The sequence below is a fragment of the Podarcis filfolensis genome, assembly GCF_964270895.1.
Source record: "Podarcis filfolensis genome assembly, chromosome: 9".
NCBI lineage: Eukaryota > Metazoa > Chordata > Lepidosauria > Squamata > Lacertidae > Podarcis > Podarcis filfolensis.
The window spans coordinates 71,868,094-71,889,044 of NC_139610.1; the positions used below are offsets into that span (position 1 = coordinate 71,868,094).

The 20,951-nt window shown below is 46.2% G+C and overlaps 1 protein-coding gene across 3 annotated transcripts in view; it reads left to right on the forward strand.

Annotated features, from left to right (window-relative positions):
* PTPRA (protein tyrosine phosphatase receptor type A) overlaps positions 1-20,720 on the forward strand; it is a 143,641-nt gene extending 122,921 nt beyond the window's left edge. For all 3 annotated transcript variants that reach the window (XM_083571228.1, XM_083571229.1, XM_083571227.1), the window contains 12 exons: positions 308-405; positions 542-661; positions 1,192-1,358; positions 3,395-3,530; positions 4,985-5,134; positions 7,214-7,307; positions 8,304-8,380; positions 9,728-9,862; positions 11,974-12,099; positions 15,005-15,156; positions 16,056-16,191; positions 17,079-20,720. In XM_083571228.1, coding sequence (XP_083427354.1) covers positions 308-405; positions 542-661; positions 1,192-1,358; positions 3,395-3,530; positions 4,985-5,134; positions 7,214-7,307; positions 8,304-8,380; positions 9,728-9,862; positions 11,974-12,099; positions 15,005-15,156; positions 16,056-16,191; positions 17,079-17,153 — 1,466 coding nt within the window. In that variant the 3' untranslated portion in view covers positions 17,154-20,720. The remainder of the gene's footprint in view (positions 1-307; positions 406-541; positions 662-1,191; positions 1,359-3,394; positions 3,531-4,984; positions 5,135-7,213; positions 7,308-8,303; positions 8,381-9,727; positions 9,863-11,973; positions 12,100-15,004; positions 15,157-16,055; positions 16,192-17,078) is intronic.
* The last annotated feature ends 231 nt before the right edge of the window (positions 20,721-20,951 follow it).

Consider the following 20,951-nt stretch of genomic DNA (forward strand, 5'->3'; position numbering starts at 1 on the left):
ACATAGATTAAGGGGGACTGAAGGGGTGGGACTTGACCTGGAGCAACGCCACCATTATAGAGACAGCGTTCCTTTGTCACTCTCTGTGAATACTGAATAAATTACGTGGTAAGAACTCCTTTTGGTTATCTGCCTTTTGATTGCCACCGGGGGAGGGATCGTAATTCCCTGAAGCCTTGACAGAGCCCTGACAATATGGAAGAATTATTATACCACTTAAAGGTCTTGTTAAACACACACACCCTGCTCCCACCCACCTGCAAGTACCTTCCTGTACCACTTTTTCTTTTCCCTTCGGTCTGTTTAGGACCAAAAGAAGAAACTGTGAACGACTTCTGGAGGATGATTTGGGAGCAAAACACAGCAACAATTGTCATGGTGACCAACCTGAAAGAGAGGAAAGAGGCAAGTGGCTGCCGGAGGCTCTGTGGCAAGTGAAACGAGAGCCACGTAAAAGCAAAATGTTTATGTGAAGGGCAGGTAATTAATAATTTCAAAATGTTGGTCCGTGTTTTCTTAAAAAATGTGTGTTTCTCTCCAGTGCAAATGTGCTCAGTACTGGCCAGATCAGGGCTGCTGGACGTACGGAAATATCCGAGTGTCCGTGGAAGATGTGACTGTCTTAGTTGACTACACGGTGCGGAAATTCTGCATTCAGCAGGTATCTCATTTTGATCCCCTCTCTTCTCCCTTTTTATGTAAGTCTGTTGATTCCAGGATGCTCCAGCTGGAGATCAGTAGGGTTGGTGGGACCAGGTGAGAAACCAGCATCTAAGTTCTCTTCTGTATGGATATTATTGTTCTTTATGGATGTTATTGTTCTTTTGGTATGAAGGGTGTTGTTGTTGTTGTTGTACATCTCTTCTTCCCCACCCCAAATACTGAAGTGGCATAGCCCAAGCAAAAGTGGACCAACCTTGGAGAGATGTAGGCCTAGGCATAGTTGGTGTGCCTTGTGCCAATTTTTGATGGAGAATTTGCTTGCTCAGCAGAGAGGAGGCAACCTTTATCAATTTTGGGCATGGAAGAGAAGGGATCCCACCCCACCCCTCTCTCCCTTAGACTAACCTGTCATTCCTGATCTCTACTTTTACAGGTGATGAAAGGAAGGGATTTGGAGAGCTTGGCGTGACTCTAGATGCCTGACAATTAACCAATATGTCCAATCTGTTTCCCCACCCTTCCACCCAGGTAGGCGATGTCACCAATAAGAAGCCTCAGCGCCTGGTGACACAATTCCACTTCACCAGCTGGCCGGACTTTGGGGTCCCTTTCACTCCCATTGGGATGCTGAAGTTCCTGAAGAAGGTGAAGACATGTAACCCCCAGTATGCAGGGGCCATTGTCGTACACTGCAGGTCAGTCTGGAGCTCGTCAGTCCCTTCCTTCCTTCCTTCCTTCCTTCCTTCCTTCCTTCCTTCCTTCCTTCCTCTGTCTAAAGGTAAAAGGTAAAGGTACCCCTGGCTGTTAAGTCCAGTTGCGGATGACTCTGGGGTTGCGCGCTCATCTCGCTCTATAGGCCGAGGGAGCCGGCATTTGTCCGCAGACAGCTTCCGGGTCATGTGGCCAGAATGACTAAGCCGCTTCTGGCGAACCAGAGCAGCGCACGGAAATGCCGTTTAGCTTCCTGCCGGAGCGGTACCTATTTATCTACTTGCACTTTGACGTGCTTTTGAACTGCTAGGTGGGCAGGAGCAGGGACCGAAAAGTGGGAGCTCACCCCATCACGGGGATTTGAACCACCAACCTTCTGATCGGCAAGTCCTAGGCTCTGTGGTTTAGACCACAGTGCCACCCATGTCCCCATGACCAGTGTTTAAATAGACCACTGGTCCTGCTAGCTAGGGATGGTGGGAGTTGGAGTCCAAAAACAGCTGGATGGGTCACCTGTGCCTCCATGCAAGGATATTAAATTAAATTGATTACATTAAAATCATAGAGTTGGAAGGGACCCTGACAATCATCTAGTCCAGTTCTCTGCAATGCAGGAATCGTTTGCCCAATGTGGGGTTTGGACCAATAACCCTAAGATTAAGAGTCTCAAGCTCTAGTGACTGAGCAAAAACTGGAATAAAGATTCCCACTTAAAAGCTGCACAGAAAGGGGAGGATCTGCAATAGGCACCAAAAAACCAGTGGAGACAAAGCCTGGCAGATATGTAATGGAAAGGAGTTAATCATATGAAGGTGGACAAATTATCCCATAAGGCGCATGATGTGTCCTCCACCAGAGGTACTGCCCCTTCCCTAACACGAGCATTAATAAATGTGCTTTCTTTATTTTCTTTTTTATATGGGTATTGATTTATTGTATTTCTGTACTGCTTTCCATTCAAACGGTTCTCAAAGCGGCTTACAAACAGTAAAGAACAACAATATATTTGAACATCACAAGTACAGCATAATTCATAAAATATAATTAGAAAATAACCAGTAAAACATTTACAATCTACAAAACACTATTAGCAAACCAGCAACTAAAAAGAAGTGAAATATCACAATTACAAGTTTTCTTCTAGAACAAAATGTGCCAATATTGCATACGCTTGAGTACCCCTAGGGGGGAAAAAGCACTGCTATGAAGCAATACAGTATTAACAAAATAACTAAAAGAAAAAGTTCATACGGAGACACACACACTTCCCCCTGCCCCCCAATGACACATAATCTTTCACACTATTCAGACCCTGAAAAAGCACATGCACCAAACAGGGGAGTCCTGATCTAACAGAAATGTAAAATACTTGTAACTTACTAATCACTTAAACCCATGTCCCGTCCTTCTGACAAGTGATGTTCAGGGCAGTTGCCAAGAGTACAAGCAGATACCTGGCAAGGGAGACATCTTGATCAAGAAATGTACTTTCCCAGTCCACCATGAGCCCCACGAAATTCTGATAGTTCAAGCCTTTTGACTTGTGGTTTTAGATGGTAGGATCAGGGAACTGCCCTTTTTGTTTATCATGGAATTGTAGAGTTGGAAGGGGCCCTGAGAATCATCTAGGAATGATTTGGGAAACATCTAAGAATGCAGGAATATGCAGCTGTCCCTTATGGGGATTGAACCTGCAACCTTGGTGTTATCCGTGCCACGCTCTAACCAACCAAGCTATCCAACGGTGGGCACAACCAAGCTGTCAGAAGGCACGTCTACCATTTCCGAATCTCCTCCCACAGGGAATCCCCTGCATGTACTGCTCATCAGGGGTGGCTAAGCAGACAGATGTTAGGCCCCTGAGCTTCTTTGTTCTTTAATGAATCATCTTCTCTGCCTGTCACTTGCGTGCTGTGATCTGGCTTATGTGGGTTGCTTGGCTGAAACCGTCTGCCGGGGCCGAATTCTCAAAGGAGACCTTTTTTTCCTTCTCTTCTTCTCCACCGCCCCCCCCCCCCAGCGCTGGTGTGGGACGAACGGGAACTTTCATTGTCATTGATGCCATGCTGGACATGATGCTCACTGAGAGAAAGGTGGACGTTTACGGGTTCGTCAGCCGCATCCGGGCGCAGCGCTGCCAGATGGTACAGACCGATGTAAGTCTCTTCTCCCGCAGGGCAAGCTTCATGCTGTGTAGGCCAGCTACTCTCCTTTGCGTTTATTGTTTGTAAAAGAACCCAAAATATAACCGGCCTCTGTGTGTAAATGAGCAGGTAAGCAGACTTAATCATGTGACCCTGAGGTTTTCCTCAAACATTTCGGCAGAACTGAGGCAGGACAAATCCCTAAGAATTATTTCCTTCCTTCCCCCTGCAAAGAATAAGGAAGCCTCTCTTTCCAAGCACTAGCCTGTCTCTCTGGTCCTTTTTCTGCCTTTTGCCTGCTTAACAGGCAGGTCAGTCAGCTTTGCCAGGGCTCCAAGATCACGACTGCATTGAAAGGGGGAGTCCCAGCACTCAAATTCACACTTTCACAGTCTGCCCCTGAGAAGGAACTTAGTTTGTGCCTTCCCAGGCCATAGTATAGTTTGCTTCTTATGCCTCTCCCTGCTATGCAATGCAGGATTGCACCTTCATTGCATGCCGCCTCTTCATAACTAGGAATGTAAGAAGGCATCGACTTCTGTTACAACTGCTGTTTATTACAACCAGTGCTGCTTCTGCTCTGCTGCAGTTCTGTTTCAACCAAATAATAATAATAATAATAATAATAATAATAATAATAATAATAATAATAATTTATTACACCACTCTGGGCAGCTTCCAATACATATAAAAACTTACTATGCTATTTGCCTTTCTGTCCGCTGTTTAGCATAAGCTACGAAGCTATTTACATAATTAACTTTCGCTTCAATTTAAAGGTAGCATCATAACAAAGTTTTAAAAAGTCGTCAATTGCATATCATTTGTGGACTTAAAATAGCCAACCATAGCATTGTGAAGGAATAGTGACCATAACTTCTTGACTGGTTTTATTGCTGATCACAGACACACACACACAAACAAACTGCAACATTTTCTTCTTCTTTTCCCCTTTTCGTTGGACTTCTGGCAATCCTATTCCGAACTTACCTGGGGGAAGCAGAGTGGCTGATCAGCAGAGCTTCCATTCTAAGCAAGGAGAGCTCTGGAACCACATGCCCAGCATACCTGGCAGGAAAAGGTCACCATTCACCTGACATTTTCCTGTTGGAAGCACTGGGGCATAAGGTGCTCTTTGGCAGGGAAGGGAAGGTGAACCAAGGAACTGGAGTCCTTGCCCTTGAATCTTTCTTCTGCTGCCCTGGGTTAAGTTGGCAGGGGAAGTGGGAGGTGGTAGCCACAGGGGAGACAGAGAAGCTTGAGATGATGTTTTTCACATGCTTTCTTGGAGCGTGTACCATCCTGACTCCATGCAACGCATCACGACCCTCTCAGGGCAAATGCTGGGATAGTCACGCATTCCTAGCTCATGTTCATACTCTGTGAGCCCATTGAACCTGTTCAGAGAATGGCCTTATTTGAATGTGGAGCGTGATCGTCTCACAGTAGCTTTCTCTCTCCTTCAGATGCAGTATGTGTTCATCTACCAAGCTCTTCTGGAGCATTATCTGTATGGGGATACAGAACTGGAGGTGACCTCGCTGGAGATCCACCTCCAGAAGATCTACAACAAGATCCCAGGGACCAGCAGCAACGGATTGGAGGAAGAGTTTAAGGTGAGTGGCAGCAGCTACAGTAGCTTAGGACCTCCATTACCAGGGACAACTGTAGCTAGAGACAACCAGACTTGAAGAACATAAGAACAGCCTGTTGGATCGGGTCAGTGTCCTATCTAGTCCAGCGTCCTGTTCACAGTGGCCAACCAGATGACTATGGGGAGCCAGAAAGCAAGGCTTAACCAATCAGGCACATGTGAACCAACTTGCTTTTCTTTAGCCATGGGGTCATGGGATTATTTACTGCTGGGAGAAGGAACCTGTGCCCTCCAAGTAATGATGGACTCCCCAACTCCCATCAGCCTGGCACAGTGATGGTCCAGCAATTTCTGGAGGGTCACAGATTCCCCGTCCCTGATTGGCAGCACAGATTTTAAATCTGGCTTCCCATTAACGGTGAAGACAGAGCCATGGCTAATATTGTACGCATATCGCTCATGGCGATCATGGTTTGGAATTCCAATATCTTTGGAGAACTAGCACAAGGGGGAATCAAGAGACCACAAGACTTGAGGATTTCCTATCCTATCCTTAGAGGTACAAGGTGGTTATAACGAATCCGATCCTGCTGTTGAAAGTAGAACAGGCAAAGTCATGGGTCTTCCTATCCAGCCATACGGTAATCAGATTTCTTCCCCCACCCCCCAGTCAGCTACCCAGAGATACTTATTTTTGTGTTTTTTTAAATATTTTTTATTAAATTTTCTGTTTTACAATTTCAAAGACTCGTTTTACATCCTTAAGACATCAATGACTTCCCTTCTTCTCTTTCCATGGTTCATTTTACATATCTTGAATCCCTGCATATTTTGTAGGCCCATTTCTGTATGTGGCAAACCATTACATAGTTTGTTCAGGATTTATTTACCGTATTTTTCGCTCTATAGGACACACTTTTCCCCCTCCAAAAATTAAGGGGAAATGTGTGTGCGTCCTATGGAGCGAATGCAGGCTCCTTGGCTTCAGCGATAGCAACGCGAAACCTCCGAAGCACAGAGGGAACCTCTGCGCTCCGGAGGCTTCGGGTTCCTTTTGCTGAAGCCAGGAGAGCAAGACTCTCCTGGCTTCAGCAGAGAGGGAGAGCTGCGCAGCGCCCCTTCAGCTAAACGGGAGGAGAAATGGAAGGGGCTTCGTTTCTCCTGCCGCTTCACTGAAGGGGCGCTGAGCAGAGAGGGGGAGAATTTTTTTTTTCTTGTTCTCCCCCTCTAAAACAAGGTGCATCCTATAGTCGGGTGCGTCCTATAGAGCTAAAAATACGATATTTTTTGCTGGAGGGGAGAATGTCCTGTTTTGTGACAGGTGGTTGAACTAGAATGCTTTTGGTCTTCCCAATTCTGTGATCCCGGAAAGGCAGGCAGGCTGGCTGCAGAGGAGGGATCACCAACCCTTCTAGAACTGTGAACGCACCTGGAATTTTGAGGAAGTGCCTTGGGCGCCAGTCACAAAATGGCTACTATGGGGCTACGGCTTCCACATCTAAAAGAGCACAAAAGGAGAAAAAGCCACAAAATAGTATGATACATGCCCCTATGAATGGGGGAAAGGTACCTATACCAGTCACCACTGCACTTGCTCACAGGTTGAAGCACTCTTCTTTGTTCAGAATGGAAGGGAGGGTGAGGATCCAGTCGTGGCAGCCAGTGAACTGTGGGCATGTCCAAGGGGGTGTATTCAGTGTGGGAGAGACCAAACCAATTCAAACAGTAACTGAGCCACAAGAGCACACAGTCTCTCATACATTATGGGTTTCTAAGAGGACCATTTGTGGGTGCCATGGGATATATTGATGGGCACACTGGTGCCCACAGGCGCCACGTTGGTGACCTCTGGTGTGGGGAATAGCAAAGAGGGAGGGAGGGCGTGTTGTGTGCGAGAGTGCACATCTGCTGCTCTTGCATCGCCTTTTTGAGTGTAATGCAATGGACACATCTAACATACATGCCAGTAATGGGCAAGTATGTGCCCTTGCTGGCTGCTCCACTGCGACGCTCTGCACGTGCATGCCCATGCTTTGAACCATAAGGTATGTGCCCTTGATACTTTTGGTGCGGCTCACGTTCCACCAACCTCTCTCTGCAGAAACTAACCTCGATCAAAATTCAGAACGACAAGATGAGAACGGGCAATTTGCCGGCCAACATGAAGAAGAACCGGGTGCTGCAGATAATTCCATGTGAGTGTCTTGCCCTGCAGGGAGGGAAGCCCAGCTGAGGAACAGCTGCTGCTGCTGCTGCTGCTGCTGTTTGTGGGGCAGCGGCAGCAGGAGGAACCTTGAGAGGAAGTGGCTTTTGTGTCGGCAGTAGCAAGATGAGGTGGAGAGGGCTGGGGGAAAGAGAGAGCCCTTGTGATCAAGGTTTCAGTAGCGGCAGTTGCTGGAAGAGGGCATGAATGTCATATAAATGTATCATGATTCGCAATTACAGAAAACTGAAAATTCGATTTAGTTACATCCAATCAGCATTTGCTTACAAAATATTTACCGTATTTTTCGCTCCATAGGACGCACTTTTTGCCTCCTAAAAAGTAAGGGGAAATGTCTGTGCGTGTTAGGGAGCGAATGTGTGGTCGATCGCTGGCTCCCTTTCCTGTCACAGCCCCTTGCCCAGGCCTCCATTGTTGAATGTTCTGCAGACGGAGGCTGTTTGTTTCCCCAGCGACATGGGACTGGCTGATTAGATTATCTGTCTGGAAACTGTAGAAAGGGCTCCCTTTCCTTTCCTAAAGAAGCTGCAGAACTGTGAGTTGAACCCCATAAAAACAGGATTTTTTCCCCTTTGCAAAGTAAGCTCAACAACTTTGAGCTGATCCTCAAAAAAACGGGGCTTTTCCCCTTTGCAAAAGAAGCTGCACAACTGTGAGATGATCCCCCCAAAATGGGGCTTCCCCCCTTTCCTCCTCTAAAAACTAGGTGCATCTTATGGTCAGGTGCGTCTTATGGAGCAAAAAATATGGTGAGCAGTTCAGCACTGGAATGCGAGGGACCATTTTTTGCCATTCTGTATGCCTTCCCTGCATGACTGTTGTGCAGTCATACAGCTCCACTTTTGTATGTTGCTGTGGAAACCCATCTCTTCTGAGCGCCAGTATTTCAGACCCAATATCTTCATCTATAAACTTGCTGCCAAATATTTCTAAAATTGTTGCCTTGTTTGCCTGGTCTTTCCTGTAGATGAGTTCAACCGGGTGATCATTCCAGTGAAGAGGGGCGAAGAGAACACGGATTACGTGAATGCCTCCTTTATTGATGTGAGTGGCCTTCCCCCATTGTGATCTTCCTTCCTTCTCCCTCTGTGCCTTCAGTATTGTCCTTGCTTCCACTTTAGCCCTAGAATGAAAAGTTTGGGTTCTTTGGTCAAGTTCTCCTGTCTCATGTTGGAGAACAGAAACTGCACTTCATGCATAAAACTGTTAGCACCCAGAGCTCCCTGATCCTGGGACTGTGCACATCCTCTTTTGTTGTTGTTTAGTCGTGTCCGACTCTTCGTGACCCCATGGACCAGAGCATGCCAGGCACTCCTGTCTTCCACTGCCTCCCACAGTTTGGTCAAACTCACGTTGGTAGCTTCAATAACACTGTCCAACCATCGCATCCTTCGTCATTCCCTTCTCCTTGTGCCCTCCATCTTTCCCAACATCAGGGTCTTTTCCAGACAGTCTTCTCTTCTCATGAGGTGGCCAAAGTATTGGAGCCTCAGCTTCAGGATCTGTCCTTCCAGTGAGCACTCAGGGCTGATTTCCTTCAGAATGGAGAGGTTTGATCTTCTTGCAGTCCATGGGACTCTCAAGAGTCTCCTCCAGCACCATAATTCAAAGGCATCAATTATGTGCATTACATTCCTGCAACCAGGGTGGCTTTCAAAGAGCAGCAAAGGCGTAGGAGGGATGGAGAGTCTAATCCATAATTGTTGTAGGAAAACAGAGCCACGGTCATTCTAGATTGACTAAGCTTGCGTTAATTACCGTAGTGTGGTCTTCTGTATTGTGGTGTCAGTCTGTGTCAATGTTAAGCAGAGAACTGCATCAGCGCTCGCCTCATTTAACCTCCTTCCTCTCATTACTTGTCAAGTATCTGGGTTGTAAAGCCCTTTCATGACTGGTAGGCCTTTTACCTGGGAATTCAATTTCCTGCCTTTGCTGGGCACATTCCAGTGGCTAAGCTCCTTTCTCTCTGTGTCCTCTTCTTGAATGGAGGGAGGAAGAAAGAGAGAATATATATAGAGAGAGAGAGGGGGAGGAGGTTGTTAGATGTTACTGGAGCCATGTACCTGTTCTTGCCTTTGGGTATGCCCAGTCTCGCTGCTCCGTCCCTTCATAGTAAAAGAAGAAGAAGAGTTTGGATTTGATATCCCGCTTTATCACTACCCAAAGGAGTCTCAAAGCGGCTAACATTCTCCTTTCCCTTCCTCCCCCATTCCCTTCCTCCCCCACAACAACCACTCTGTGAGGTGAGTGGGGCTGAGAGACTTCAGAGAAGTGTGACTAGCCCAAGGTCACCCAGCAGCTGCAGGTGGAGGAGCGGAGACGCGAACCCAGTTCACCAGATTACGAGTCTACCGCTCTTAACCCCTACACCACACTGTCTTAAAATTCCAGGGCTATCGCCAAAAGGATTCCTACATAGCCAGCCAAGGCCCTCTCCAGCACACGACAGAGGACTTCTGGAGGATGATCTGGGAGTGGAAGTCCTGCTCCATTGTCATGTTGACTGAGCTGGAAGAAAGGGGTCAGGTGAGCCAAATGGGAACTGGGCAAGAATTGTCTCCAAGGAGCTTGAAGGCATGTGGTGCAGTTCTGATGCAGAAACTTCAATGTGCCTGGTCCTCTAAGCCTGCCTTTGGCCAACCACATACAAGCCACTTTGAGCTGCTTAGTGCATATATATGCCCCTGGTCTTCCTCTGTCTGGATAAATTGCACTACAGAGTACAAAGTGTTGCATTGTACACTGAAGTCTGAGCATAGCTCCCCTTTGGGTTGTTCGATTTATATACTGCCCTTCATCATAAGATCTCAGGGAGGTTCACAGAATAAAATACAGGATAAAAACAAGTAAATAAGTGTAACCCAAGCAGGAAAACAATAATCCCCCCCCTTCGCACAGAAACATTTAAAAGGCTATAGAATATTAATCATCCCAAGGCCTGGTTGAAGAAGAACATTTTCACCTGGCGCATAAAAAAATATATAATGAAGGCACCAGGCAAACTCCCTGGGGAGAGCATTCCACAGACAGGGAGCCACTGCAGAAAAGGCCCTGTTCTTGTGTTGCCACCCTCTGGACCGCACATGTAGGAGACACACGAAGAAGGGCTTCAGGTGATGAACACAGAGTCTGGGTCCTTGAGATATTGCGGTCCTGAGCCATTTAAGGCTTTATAGTTTATAACCAGGACTTTGAATTGGGCCTGGAAACTAATTGGCAGTGCAATCGGGCCAGGATCGGTGTGAGATGCTCAAACCGTCTTGCCCCAATGAGCAACCTGGCCACCAAATTCTGCACCAGCTAAAGCTTCCTAACTGTCTTAACGCATTGCAGTAATAATTGCATTATTGCTCAGCATCAAAGATGCTGAATCCTTTAATGGGCTTCAGTCTTTCCCGCTACGCAACCATTGGGAGAAACTGTAGAGCCCTGTACCCTTCTTGGAGTGTGACAGAGCACACGCTGTGGTTGTGAAAGGCCTTGTGTTTGGTCCCCGTCACCTGTACCTTAAAAGGATCCCAGGTAGCGGGTCTAAGACAGACCTCTGCCTGAGACCTTGGAGAGCCGCTTCTTGGGTAGGCAGTGCAGTAGTCCGGCAGGGCATGAGGCAGATTCATCAGTTCGTCATGTCTTTTCAGCCAGCAAGAGGATAAATGAGGTAAGCACTGCATCTAGCAAGAAGACCTATGCAGGCTTGGTCCCTGTCCCCATACCTTTGTGTTCAGAATTCTCAGCATTGCGATATATGTCCCAGGCTGCCCTTTTTATAAAGGACCATTGTCTTCCTCAGAACTGTCACGTGTTCCCCCTCCTGAGAAGAACTGGGGTGGGGGGGAGGCAGAAAGGAGGCCAGGGAGGAACTCATGCTTGGTCTTCTAGAGCAGTGTTCCCCAACCTTGGGCCTCCAGCTGTTTTTGGACTACAATTCCCATCATCCTTGACCACTGGTCTTGCTAGCGAGGGATGATGGGAGTTGTAGTCCAAAAACAGCTGGAGGCCCAAGGTTGGGGAACACTGTTCTAGAGGATACGATACGATAATCTTTATTGTCATTGTCCCATACAGAACAACAAAACTGAAAAAAAAATCTACATAAGACATTCAAAACCAACAAGCTTGCTATCCCAGCCTGGTTAGCCCCCTAAAAACTCTGATACCCCATTTTTAAATACAATATACTCCCATAGAGACTACCTCGCACTGCGTTTAAAACCAAAATCGCATTTGGATGGAAACTGTTTCTCAGGTGGCTAGTCCTAGTCTTTATAACCCTGTACCTTCTTCCAGAAGGCAGAAGCTGAAAGAGATCATTTCCGGGGTGCGCACTATCCTGCGCTATCTCTGCAGCTTTCTTATAGCACCTGGAAGCATAGATTTGATCCATGGTGGGAAGAGTGCACCCAATTATTCTCTCCGCAGTCTTTACAACCCTGGACAGCATTCTTTTTTCCCTTGACCGTGCAGCTCCCAAACCACACACACAGATCATAAGTTAATGCACTCTCCACAGTACAATGGTAAAATGCCATCAACAGGACCTTTGAGAGATTGTTTTTCCAAAGGATTCTTATGGATCCTTATGTTGTCTGTCTAACTGCTTTCCCCTTTGTTGTCTTGCCTGCTTTCTGACTGCTCAGGAGAAATGTGCCCAGTATTGGCCTTCTGACGGCTCTGTGTCCTATGGGGATATAACCGTGGAGTTGAAGAAAGAGGAGGAGTGTGAGAGTTACACAGTTCGGGACCTGCTAGTATCAAATACCAGGGTAGGTGCTGGGGCAACTTGTGCATTCTGGGAGAAGTGATGGTGGCTCTTGACTTCCCAAGTCCTACTTATCCTTCTACCAGTGTTAATGGGAAACAGTGAATGTTTATTGCCCACTCCAGAGATGCAAAATAGTCACGGGGAAGCCTTTGTATCTCTCCATCTCCACTCATTGCAGAATGCTGCATTGTCTTCTGGGAGCCAAGGTTTCCCTCCCAGCCCTTTGCTATCAACAATCCCTTTTGCTCAGCGGCAAGAATGTTACTTGCCCCAAAATGGAAAGAAGCAGAAGTCCCAGCAAAGGAAGAATGGATTCAAAAACTTATGGAATATGCAGAAATGGAGAAACTTACCAGAAGAATAAGAAATCGAGATAACAAACTTTTTATAAAAGAATGGAAATGGTTTATTAAATGCTTACAGATAAATTGTAAACCGATAAGAACATTGGCAGGATTATTGTAACAACCAGCAGTTTCATAGGAGTATCTATTGAAAGTAGATGAATAAATGAACAAATTAAGTTGATTTGGATATGCAGAAGATATTAAAAATAAAATTTAAGGACTTCCGGGTTGGCGCCATCGCCGAATGGCGGACTCCCTCCGAGCTCCGGAGGGAGCCGGCTCGGCAGGGGCTGGGTTTTACCGCACCGGCGATGCGGGGACCCTTAGAAACCACGGCCACGGGGGCCGTGGACTTGGAGACTCGGCTAGCACCGCTAGCGCCCTCCCGACTCGTGAAGGAGCCTTTTTAAAGGCTACGGATCGGGTGCCGGGGAGAAGCGTGGTGCTTTGAGTCCTCTGCCATCCCTGCCGAGCGAAGCCGCATGCCATCCGGCGGAGAGCGCTGACTTCTTCCATTGAGAATTTGGACTTTTAACAACAACCCGTGAGTAAATTGGAAATCGGGTTTAAAAGAAGAAAAATTTTTGGGATTTGAGACGAGCGGGGGGGGATCTAAAAAGGAAGTCAGTCCCCCTCCCTATTGTAGACATTTTAAAACAAGGATTGGGAAGCCAAGGCCCAAAAAGAACGGTATCTTTGCTAAATTAAGAATTCCATGATGGGAAAGTACAAGAATTGTGCTGGAGGAAGAATTGAAGGAGAAGGAAAATGCACCCCCCTCCCTGGGAACCGGGGCGATTGAGGAGTGAGCCTGGTGAAAAGAGCCGGTGATTTTGACAGCTGTCAAAGTAGCTGTCAAAGTCGGAATATTAAAGAGGATTTTATTACAAGGACCTTGCTGGTCAAATTTGTTACAACTTGATATAATTTGTTAAGACTTGAATACAAAATGGCGAAAATACGGAGAACAATCGGATTTCTGGAAACAAAGTTACAACAACCCCCCTAGAGGAGTTTCGGGACATTACAAAGATGGGCGTAAGCCGGGAAAAATACAACACTCCGGAATTTCACAGAACTGGTTATCTCCTGGGAAAGCTGCAAAACGGAAACTGAATCTTGTCTACAGGGTGTTTAGACTAAAAGGAGACAACAGAATACCTTACTGAAGAAGGAAGGGACTGAACGCAAGTTTTTGTTCCTGAATAACAACAACCCATGTAGAGTTACTAAACTTTTGAATAAGAAAGTTTTAGCAGCGGAACAAGAGGAAGCTGGACTATAACCTTGAAAGAACAATGGGGGGAATTTTATAATTTGACATTTTTAAAGATTTAGGAATTAATTTTTAAAGAAAGTAATCCTAGAAATGGGAAATAATTCTGCAAGGAGTTGGGGGAAAAATGGGATTGATGGACTTAAGATTTCCAGGCTGGAAACATAGATTGGAGGATAAGGGAAATTAAACCGGGGAAGGGGAGGGAGAATTAGAATCCAAAGGCTTGCAACTATTTTCTGAATTGGTTTTCTTTTTTCTAATATATTTTTTATTTTTTTATACTTTTATTCTGTGTGCTTTTACTTTAATGGGAAAAAAGGGGGACATTGTGGAAAGAAAAGGGGGTGGGCTATGGGGAGAGATCTTTTGCTTTTTTTTTATCAAGGGTGTTGCATAAGGTTTGTATAAATTTAAATTTGAACAATGGGGTATATAAATTGTGCTTTAAATCAGAAATAGAACTTGTGGAAACAACAATATGAAAGGGGAATACGGTAGGGGTGGGGGAAGGGGGGAGTCCCAGAAAGTGGATGTTTGAAAATAAGGTTCTGAATGTATCTTCATAATTTCTTTTCTTCTCTTTCTGTATTTTGGAAACTTCAATAAATATTATTTAAAAAAAAAAAAAAAAAAATAAAAATAAAATTTAAGGAACTGCAGAAAGGGGGGGAAGGAAGTCAAGTTTTGAAATGCCCAAATGATTGTAAAATTAGTGAAATGTATAAACTTTAAAAGTATAAATATTTTTTTAAAAAACAACAACAATCCCTTTTGTTAGCTCCTAGGACTGAGTTTTTCTAACTGTGTACCGCGACACGTTAGTGTGTCGGCGCATTGTGCGAACGCTTCCTTTGCTGGAAGGGGGTTAGCTTATCCTCCGGTTTGCTAGTAAGACTGAATTACTGTGTTGTGAAATGATTCATGTCCAAAAAGCATGTCACCAACATGAAAAGTTTGGAGAGCTCTGTCCTAGGAGTATGTAGCCTGGTTAAGGGCACGTGCTTTTCTTGCTGTATACCCGATTTTTATACTTGGAGAGATAACTTTTAATTCCTCCTGCAAATGCATCTCAGGATGCTAGCAGTCCTCCAAAAATATTATTCACCAGGCAGCAACTCCGTGAAGAATGTGGTTAGCAAAGCGAGTAGAGCAAGCTTGCTATTGCTTGCCTACTTGACAGTTTCCAGAGGTTACAGAGGAACCCCCATCCCTGAGTCTGCCTGGATTCAGATTCAGGCTTTTCTGAGATTTTCTCTTTTCTTTTTCTTTTTCCTGACCAGGAAAACAAAACCCGGCAGATCAGACAGTTCCACTTCCACGGCTGGCCGGAGGTGGGCATCCCCACTGATGGAAAAGGAATGATCAACATCATTGCAGCTGTGCAGAAGCAGCAGCAACAGTCCGGAAACCACCCCATTACTGTGCACTGCAGGTAATCAAACGGGCTGTGAGATTTCCGGGCAGCAAGAATTGGCAAAACACGCTACCCAAGAGGCGCTTTAGTGGCAAGGAGTACGTTGCATGAAGTTGCTGGCAATGCCACAAAGGCTCCTAAGGGTACCAGGGATTGGGTTCAGGTCCTGGTTAGACAGTAACCGCTGTTAAGATTGGTGCCAGTATTTCCCTTGGGCCACAGATCAGGAGATGGGGTATACGGCCTCTGTCCTGTATACCTGAAGGAGCGTCTCCACCCCCATCGTCCAGCCCAGACACTGAGGTCCAGCGCCAAGGGCCTACTGGCGGTTCCCTCGCTACGAGAAGTGAGGTTACAGGGAACCAGGCAGAGGGCCTTCTTGGTAGTTGCGTCTACCCTGTGGAACACCCTCCCTTTAGATGTCAATGAAATAAACAACTATTTTGCTTTTAAAAGTCAACTGAAGGCGGCCCTGCTTAGGGAAGTTTTTAATGTCTGATGCTGTCTTGTTTTTAATATTCAGTTGGAAGCCACCCAGAGTGGCTGGGGAAACCCTGCCAGATGGGTGGGGTATAAATAATAAATTATTATTATTATTATTATTATTATTATTATTATTATTATTATTCCATCATATAATTGTAGAGTTGGAGGGTACCCGAGGGTCATCTAGCCCAACCCCACTTCAATGCAGGAATCTCAGCTTGAAGCATCCCTGACAGATGGCCATCCAATCTCTGCTTAAAAACCTCCAAGGAAGGAGAGGCCACCATATTCTAAGGGGGATCTAGTCTCCCATCAACAGCTCTTACTGTCAGAAAGAGCTGCTTGACAGCGGAGCGGTTCAGGCAACAGGAAGGCCTAATTTTGTCACTTACAGGTGTGTTGTTGTTGTTTTGTCTTTTGTTTCCCCCCAGTGCTGGAGCTGGCCGAACAGGGACCTTCTGTGCGTTGGGCACTGTTTTGGAAAGAGTTAAGGCTGAAGGAATTCTAGATGTCTTTCAGACAGTGAAGAGTTTGAGGTTACAGAGGCCGCACATGGTCCAAACACTGGTAGGCATGGGCTGCTGTTTGTGGAGTGGGTGGGTGAGGCTGGGTGGCTGAGTGGGTGGAGCAGCAAGAAATTCCCTCCTGCAAGTGTGAGCTGTTCCTATCATTCCCTCCTGCCCAACAGAGCCCCATCACTTTCCTCTCTCTCTTGTATCTGTGTAAGGAACTGGGATACGAAGACTTTCTAGCCCATAAGAAAGAGAGAGAATCCCACAGGTGGGACCATAGCCCACAGGGGCACCCATAAGCAGGGCCTGCAACAAGCCCTCTTACACACACACACCCCAGGTCTCTGCCACTGAGCTAGAGTGCCTCTTGCTCCGGCCAGCGTCAGTTTCTGGTTGTGGAAATGGCCGTTTCTGCTCAAAGCCAAAAATTTAAGAGTTGGAGGAACCAAAACACCATCCAGGTCAAACCCTCCAACCGCCAGCCAGCCACTGATCGGTCCATGCCAGCGGACATCGAATTGTGATGGTGATGTGCAAGCTCTGTATGTAGAAGGTCCCAGCTCCAACCCATGGCGTTTCCAGGTAGGGCTGGAGAGGACACCTCGCAGAGCTTCTGCCAGTCAGGGCAGATTGAGCATCCCTCAAGCTTGGGCCACCAGGTGATGCTAGACTACAGTCTCCGTCTCCCCAGCTAGCTTAGCCAGTGTTCAGGGACGATGCAAGTTTCAGTCCTGCAATATCTGTCAAATCAGGGTTGAAGAACACTGGTCTAGACAGGGTCCTGAGCTAGATGGTCTGTTGAAGGTAGCGTTTGACATTGGGCTACCTGGTTTTGGTCATCCTGTAATTAATAGACAGGTTCCCTTGCGACCACAGCATCTCTGAAGAGTGACGATTCATTCCGTGACCAACTCAGCGTTTTCTTTTCTGCCTAATCTCCAGGAACAGTACGAATTCTGCTACAAAGTGGTTCAGGAATATATTGACGCCTTTTCAGACTACGCCAACTTCAAGTGAAGATGAAAATCACCCAACAGAAGAGTTGCCTTCTTTAATACTTTGTAATATTCTGTTTGTTAATATCCCCTGCCCCCCAAAAAATGTGTATATATCTTAACTGTTTTAGAGGGTTGGTACCATAAGATTCCTATTAGCTGGAGATTTTATATGTAGCAAAAGTGTTAGAAAGAGATTGTAGGCACTTTTTTTCCAATGTTTTATTGGGGAATTAAATAGCGTGATATTTGGATTAATATTGTCAAATCTCTCTCCTGGAGAGTTGATGCAGGCTGTTTTTGTTTTGTAAATCTTTTTTTTTCCTTGAGGGAGTAAAGCCTTTTAAAAAACCAAAAGAGATTCTGCATATCGGCCTTTTATTTTAAAAGGAAAACAAACAAACCAGTGGCTTATAAGTGCAGTGTTCAAGATCAGGGTTTTTTCTCTCCCTAACTTAGAAGACTGGGCCGCCCTGCAGAGTTCTGGGTTTGAGGGCTGCTGTTGAAGCAACAAACCCCTATAGCTGGAGTATCCCGATGTTTGGAATAGCCGTTGGGAAGGGAAAGTTGCTCTTCCGTTAATGCAACGCCATTAAAAAGCACTATTAAGCTGTGCAGCATCCGACCATTCATTTCGGTGGGGTTTGCGCAGCAGAGGGTCCTGTTGGGTTGGGCCCAGGTTTCTTCAGCTTTGGAGAAATAGGGGAGGGATAGGAATTGAGGACCCTCCTTGCAAAACCATCGACTTTATTTGAAGCAAATGCAACTCCCGTGTCCATTTTTTGGTAATAGCTTGACCAGTCTGGCCTCTTGTTCCCCCATCCCAATTTTTTTGTGGAAGCAGGTCTCTATCGCGGTATTCTTGAGGTATTGTCTCATCTTGTTTTACATTTGGTTTGCCAGGGACCAACCAACCCCCCTCTGTGGGAAAAGCGTGACCTCCATCCCTTCGCCTTCAAGGGGATGGATTGGATAATCATAAAGAGCATCCTTGACTTGGGGCAAGATAGCCGGGCATTAGAAATAGAATTAAGGAGATCCCTTGCAGTCTTCACAGGCCTGAACGCCCATTTATTGCTTAGGAGTCCCACCTGGCCATAGCATGTGGAGTGCTTAGCCACTGTGAACATATTTTTTTTACAGAAAGCAGGATATAAATTTCAACAATAAATAGATAGGAGTGACTTTTGTGCCTGGATCTGAGATCGTCTTAAGCATTCCACATTTTCCCTACCAACTTAGGCCGATGTGAATGGCTATACATTAGGGTGATGGCAGGCCGGGGCATGTTTAACATGCATGGCCCAATTAATGGCTCGTTGCTGTCAAAAGGCCAGGAGTTGTGAGTGCCATCAATCTAAGCAGAGACGGCAAAGCAGTCCAGTGTTGCAGAGAGAGTTTTGGGAGGTGAGTCTGTTCACAACCCACACACTATCCAGCTCAAAGCAAGGGAGAGGGTTTTAAAAGTTACTATACAGATTTTTTTTTTACAAATCACAAATTTATTACAACATGTGAATAACACAGCCCCTCGAGTCCATATAAAAACGTCTGGGGTTATTTGGTGTAATATTCATACATGGCTTAAATAGTAGATGTATCCTATTGTCTATCTGCAAAAATATATATATAAAGTACCAAGCACACTTTCACTTTCTGCCACTAGAATAGACTAGATGGTGGCTGAGTTACCCACATCTTATAGTACATTTGAGATGCAAATTCTCTGCAAAGAGGGAAGTGGGGGTGGGAGAACCCAACTGATGTAGAAGTATGAACCATCTGCCTGAACACTGACCAGAGGTGTTTGTGCCTGGCTCTGTAAGGTGTATGTAGCCCACTTTTGTTGTAAAAGACACGCGATCAGCTCGCTCTGCACCTTCTCTGTGTGTGATGCAGTTTTGACACATCCCATTAAACATGCTGGCTTCTTCTGATGCGACTGGGATTTGCCGAATTGCATCAGATCTTGGTCTCTGGCTATTTTGGAACGTGCTCAGCTTGCAAGAGGCGGTTTTGTTTTTAAGATAAAAAAATTGTTTGGAAGCTAATGGAAGTTTCTCACTGGCGTGGCTTTACAAAGGTTTTTTTTTTGTTTGTTTGTTTTTTTGCCGCTTCTACCCTTCTCAAGGAATGCGTCTTATTAAACGTCTCCTGTAAGTGGCCAAGCTGATTGGCAGTCAGGTTTTGGCCTAAACCAGGTATGATCTCCAAAAGCCGTTGAGTTCCTTTTATTCTTTTGAAGCACCATGTATGCTTTAGGACTCTTGGTCCCATTGCTTAGCAGCTCTTACCAGTTAGCTGCCCAAAAGCCATTTTGAGGGAGAGTCCAACGTCGCCAGCCTGATGCCAATCTCATTCCTTTTCTGAAATTTTCCCCAGGTGGCACAAGTAGGAGAACCAACAAGCATCCATAATTGGTCTTGCTCTCCTTTTATTTTCTTTCTTGCAGGACTGAAGAGAGCTTCGTAGGCTCTTGCAAATATATGTAAGTGATCAGGGTCAGGGGCATTGCATTCTTAGGCCACCATCTTAAGTTGGCAGTCAGTGCAGCTGTGCCCACCCTGTTTGGTGCCCTTGTAAATGAGGAATGCAGAAATCTGTGGCTCTCCAGATGTTGCAAGGCTGCAGTTTCCACCCTGCTCCCTGACTCTGGCTTGGAGATTGGTCTGGTGGAAGTTGGAAGTTCCAACACCTCTTGTGGGCAACCAGCATACGGGGAGGCACAGGTTCCCTACTCCTGTTAGCTTCCACATGGCATTCTTCTAACAGAACGTTTATCACAGAGGTGGCATGCTTTTCAAAGGAACGTGCGTAAGTGGCACACAAGGCTAAGTAGGTTGTTGGAAGAACAGCTACATGCATTGAGAGATGTTGGGGGGAACCTGTGACTGGCATTCATGAGGCCCCTGAAACAACCCTGGCATTTCCTACTAAAAGGATTGCCAGCTGTTCAAGACGTGGGACGTAGGAGCGCTGCTTCCAGCCAGAGTAAGCAAAGCTAGCCTTGATGCAGCACCAGTCTGACTTAGTATATGGCAATATATACACCTGTTTAACCCCAAGCAGCAAGGGGGCGGCCGTGGGATAGGTGTGTTAAGAAAGAGGTCTTGGTCCAGTGTGCCCCTCGTAATCCAGGTGCGATGGTGCACCTCGCATCGCCAACTTGTGCCCTCAAGTCCTCTGGGGCAAAGTCTTGCCAGGGCACTTTCTGCCCAGAACAAACACCTGCCTAGGATGCAACCGTACAGCTGCTCAGAGCGTGGTGTCTGTATGCTGCTTAAAACAGTATCCGCTGCCATTGTGTTTTTTATTTTTTTGCTGCGAGTGCACGCAGTTGGTGTCTTAGCTTTGAGGGCAAAGCCCTTATGTGCCAAAAATGACACGCTGCCCCCCTCCACCCCGCTCCCCCCTCCCCCCGCAGATCTGCCACATGAATATATCAGGGCTGCTGAGGCAGGCCAGAGCAAAAGTTGCCATTTCCCTTCTGTTTGTTTTCAGTAGCTGTAACTCCATGCTGCCTTCATTCTGAATGTCTTAATATCTTGTATTTATTTTTTGTTGACTAAGTAAATGCTTTTTTTTTTAAGTGGCCTGCGTATTTCTTTTACAGCAACGTTAACGTGGATCACATTGGCCGGGGTGTGGGTGGGTGTGTTCTGGCGGGACGAAAAGCCAAATGGCCTGGGGTTTGAACCCTCATTCATTAGGATATATTGACTGGTTTAGCTCTGCCATCACCTCGTTTTCAAGTGTTCTGGCTGACAACAGGCCCCAAAATATCCCTGTGTGCCCTTAGACACTGGCTGGCCTTCTGTTG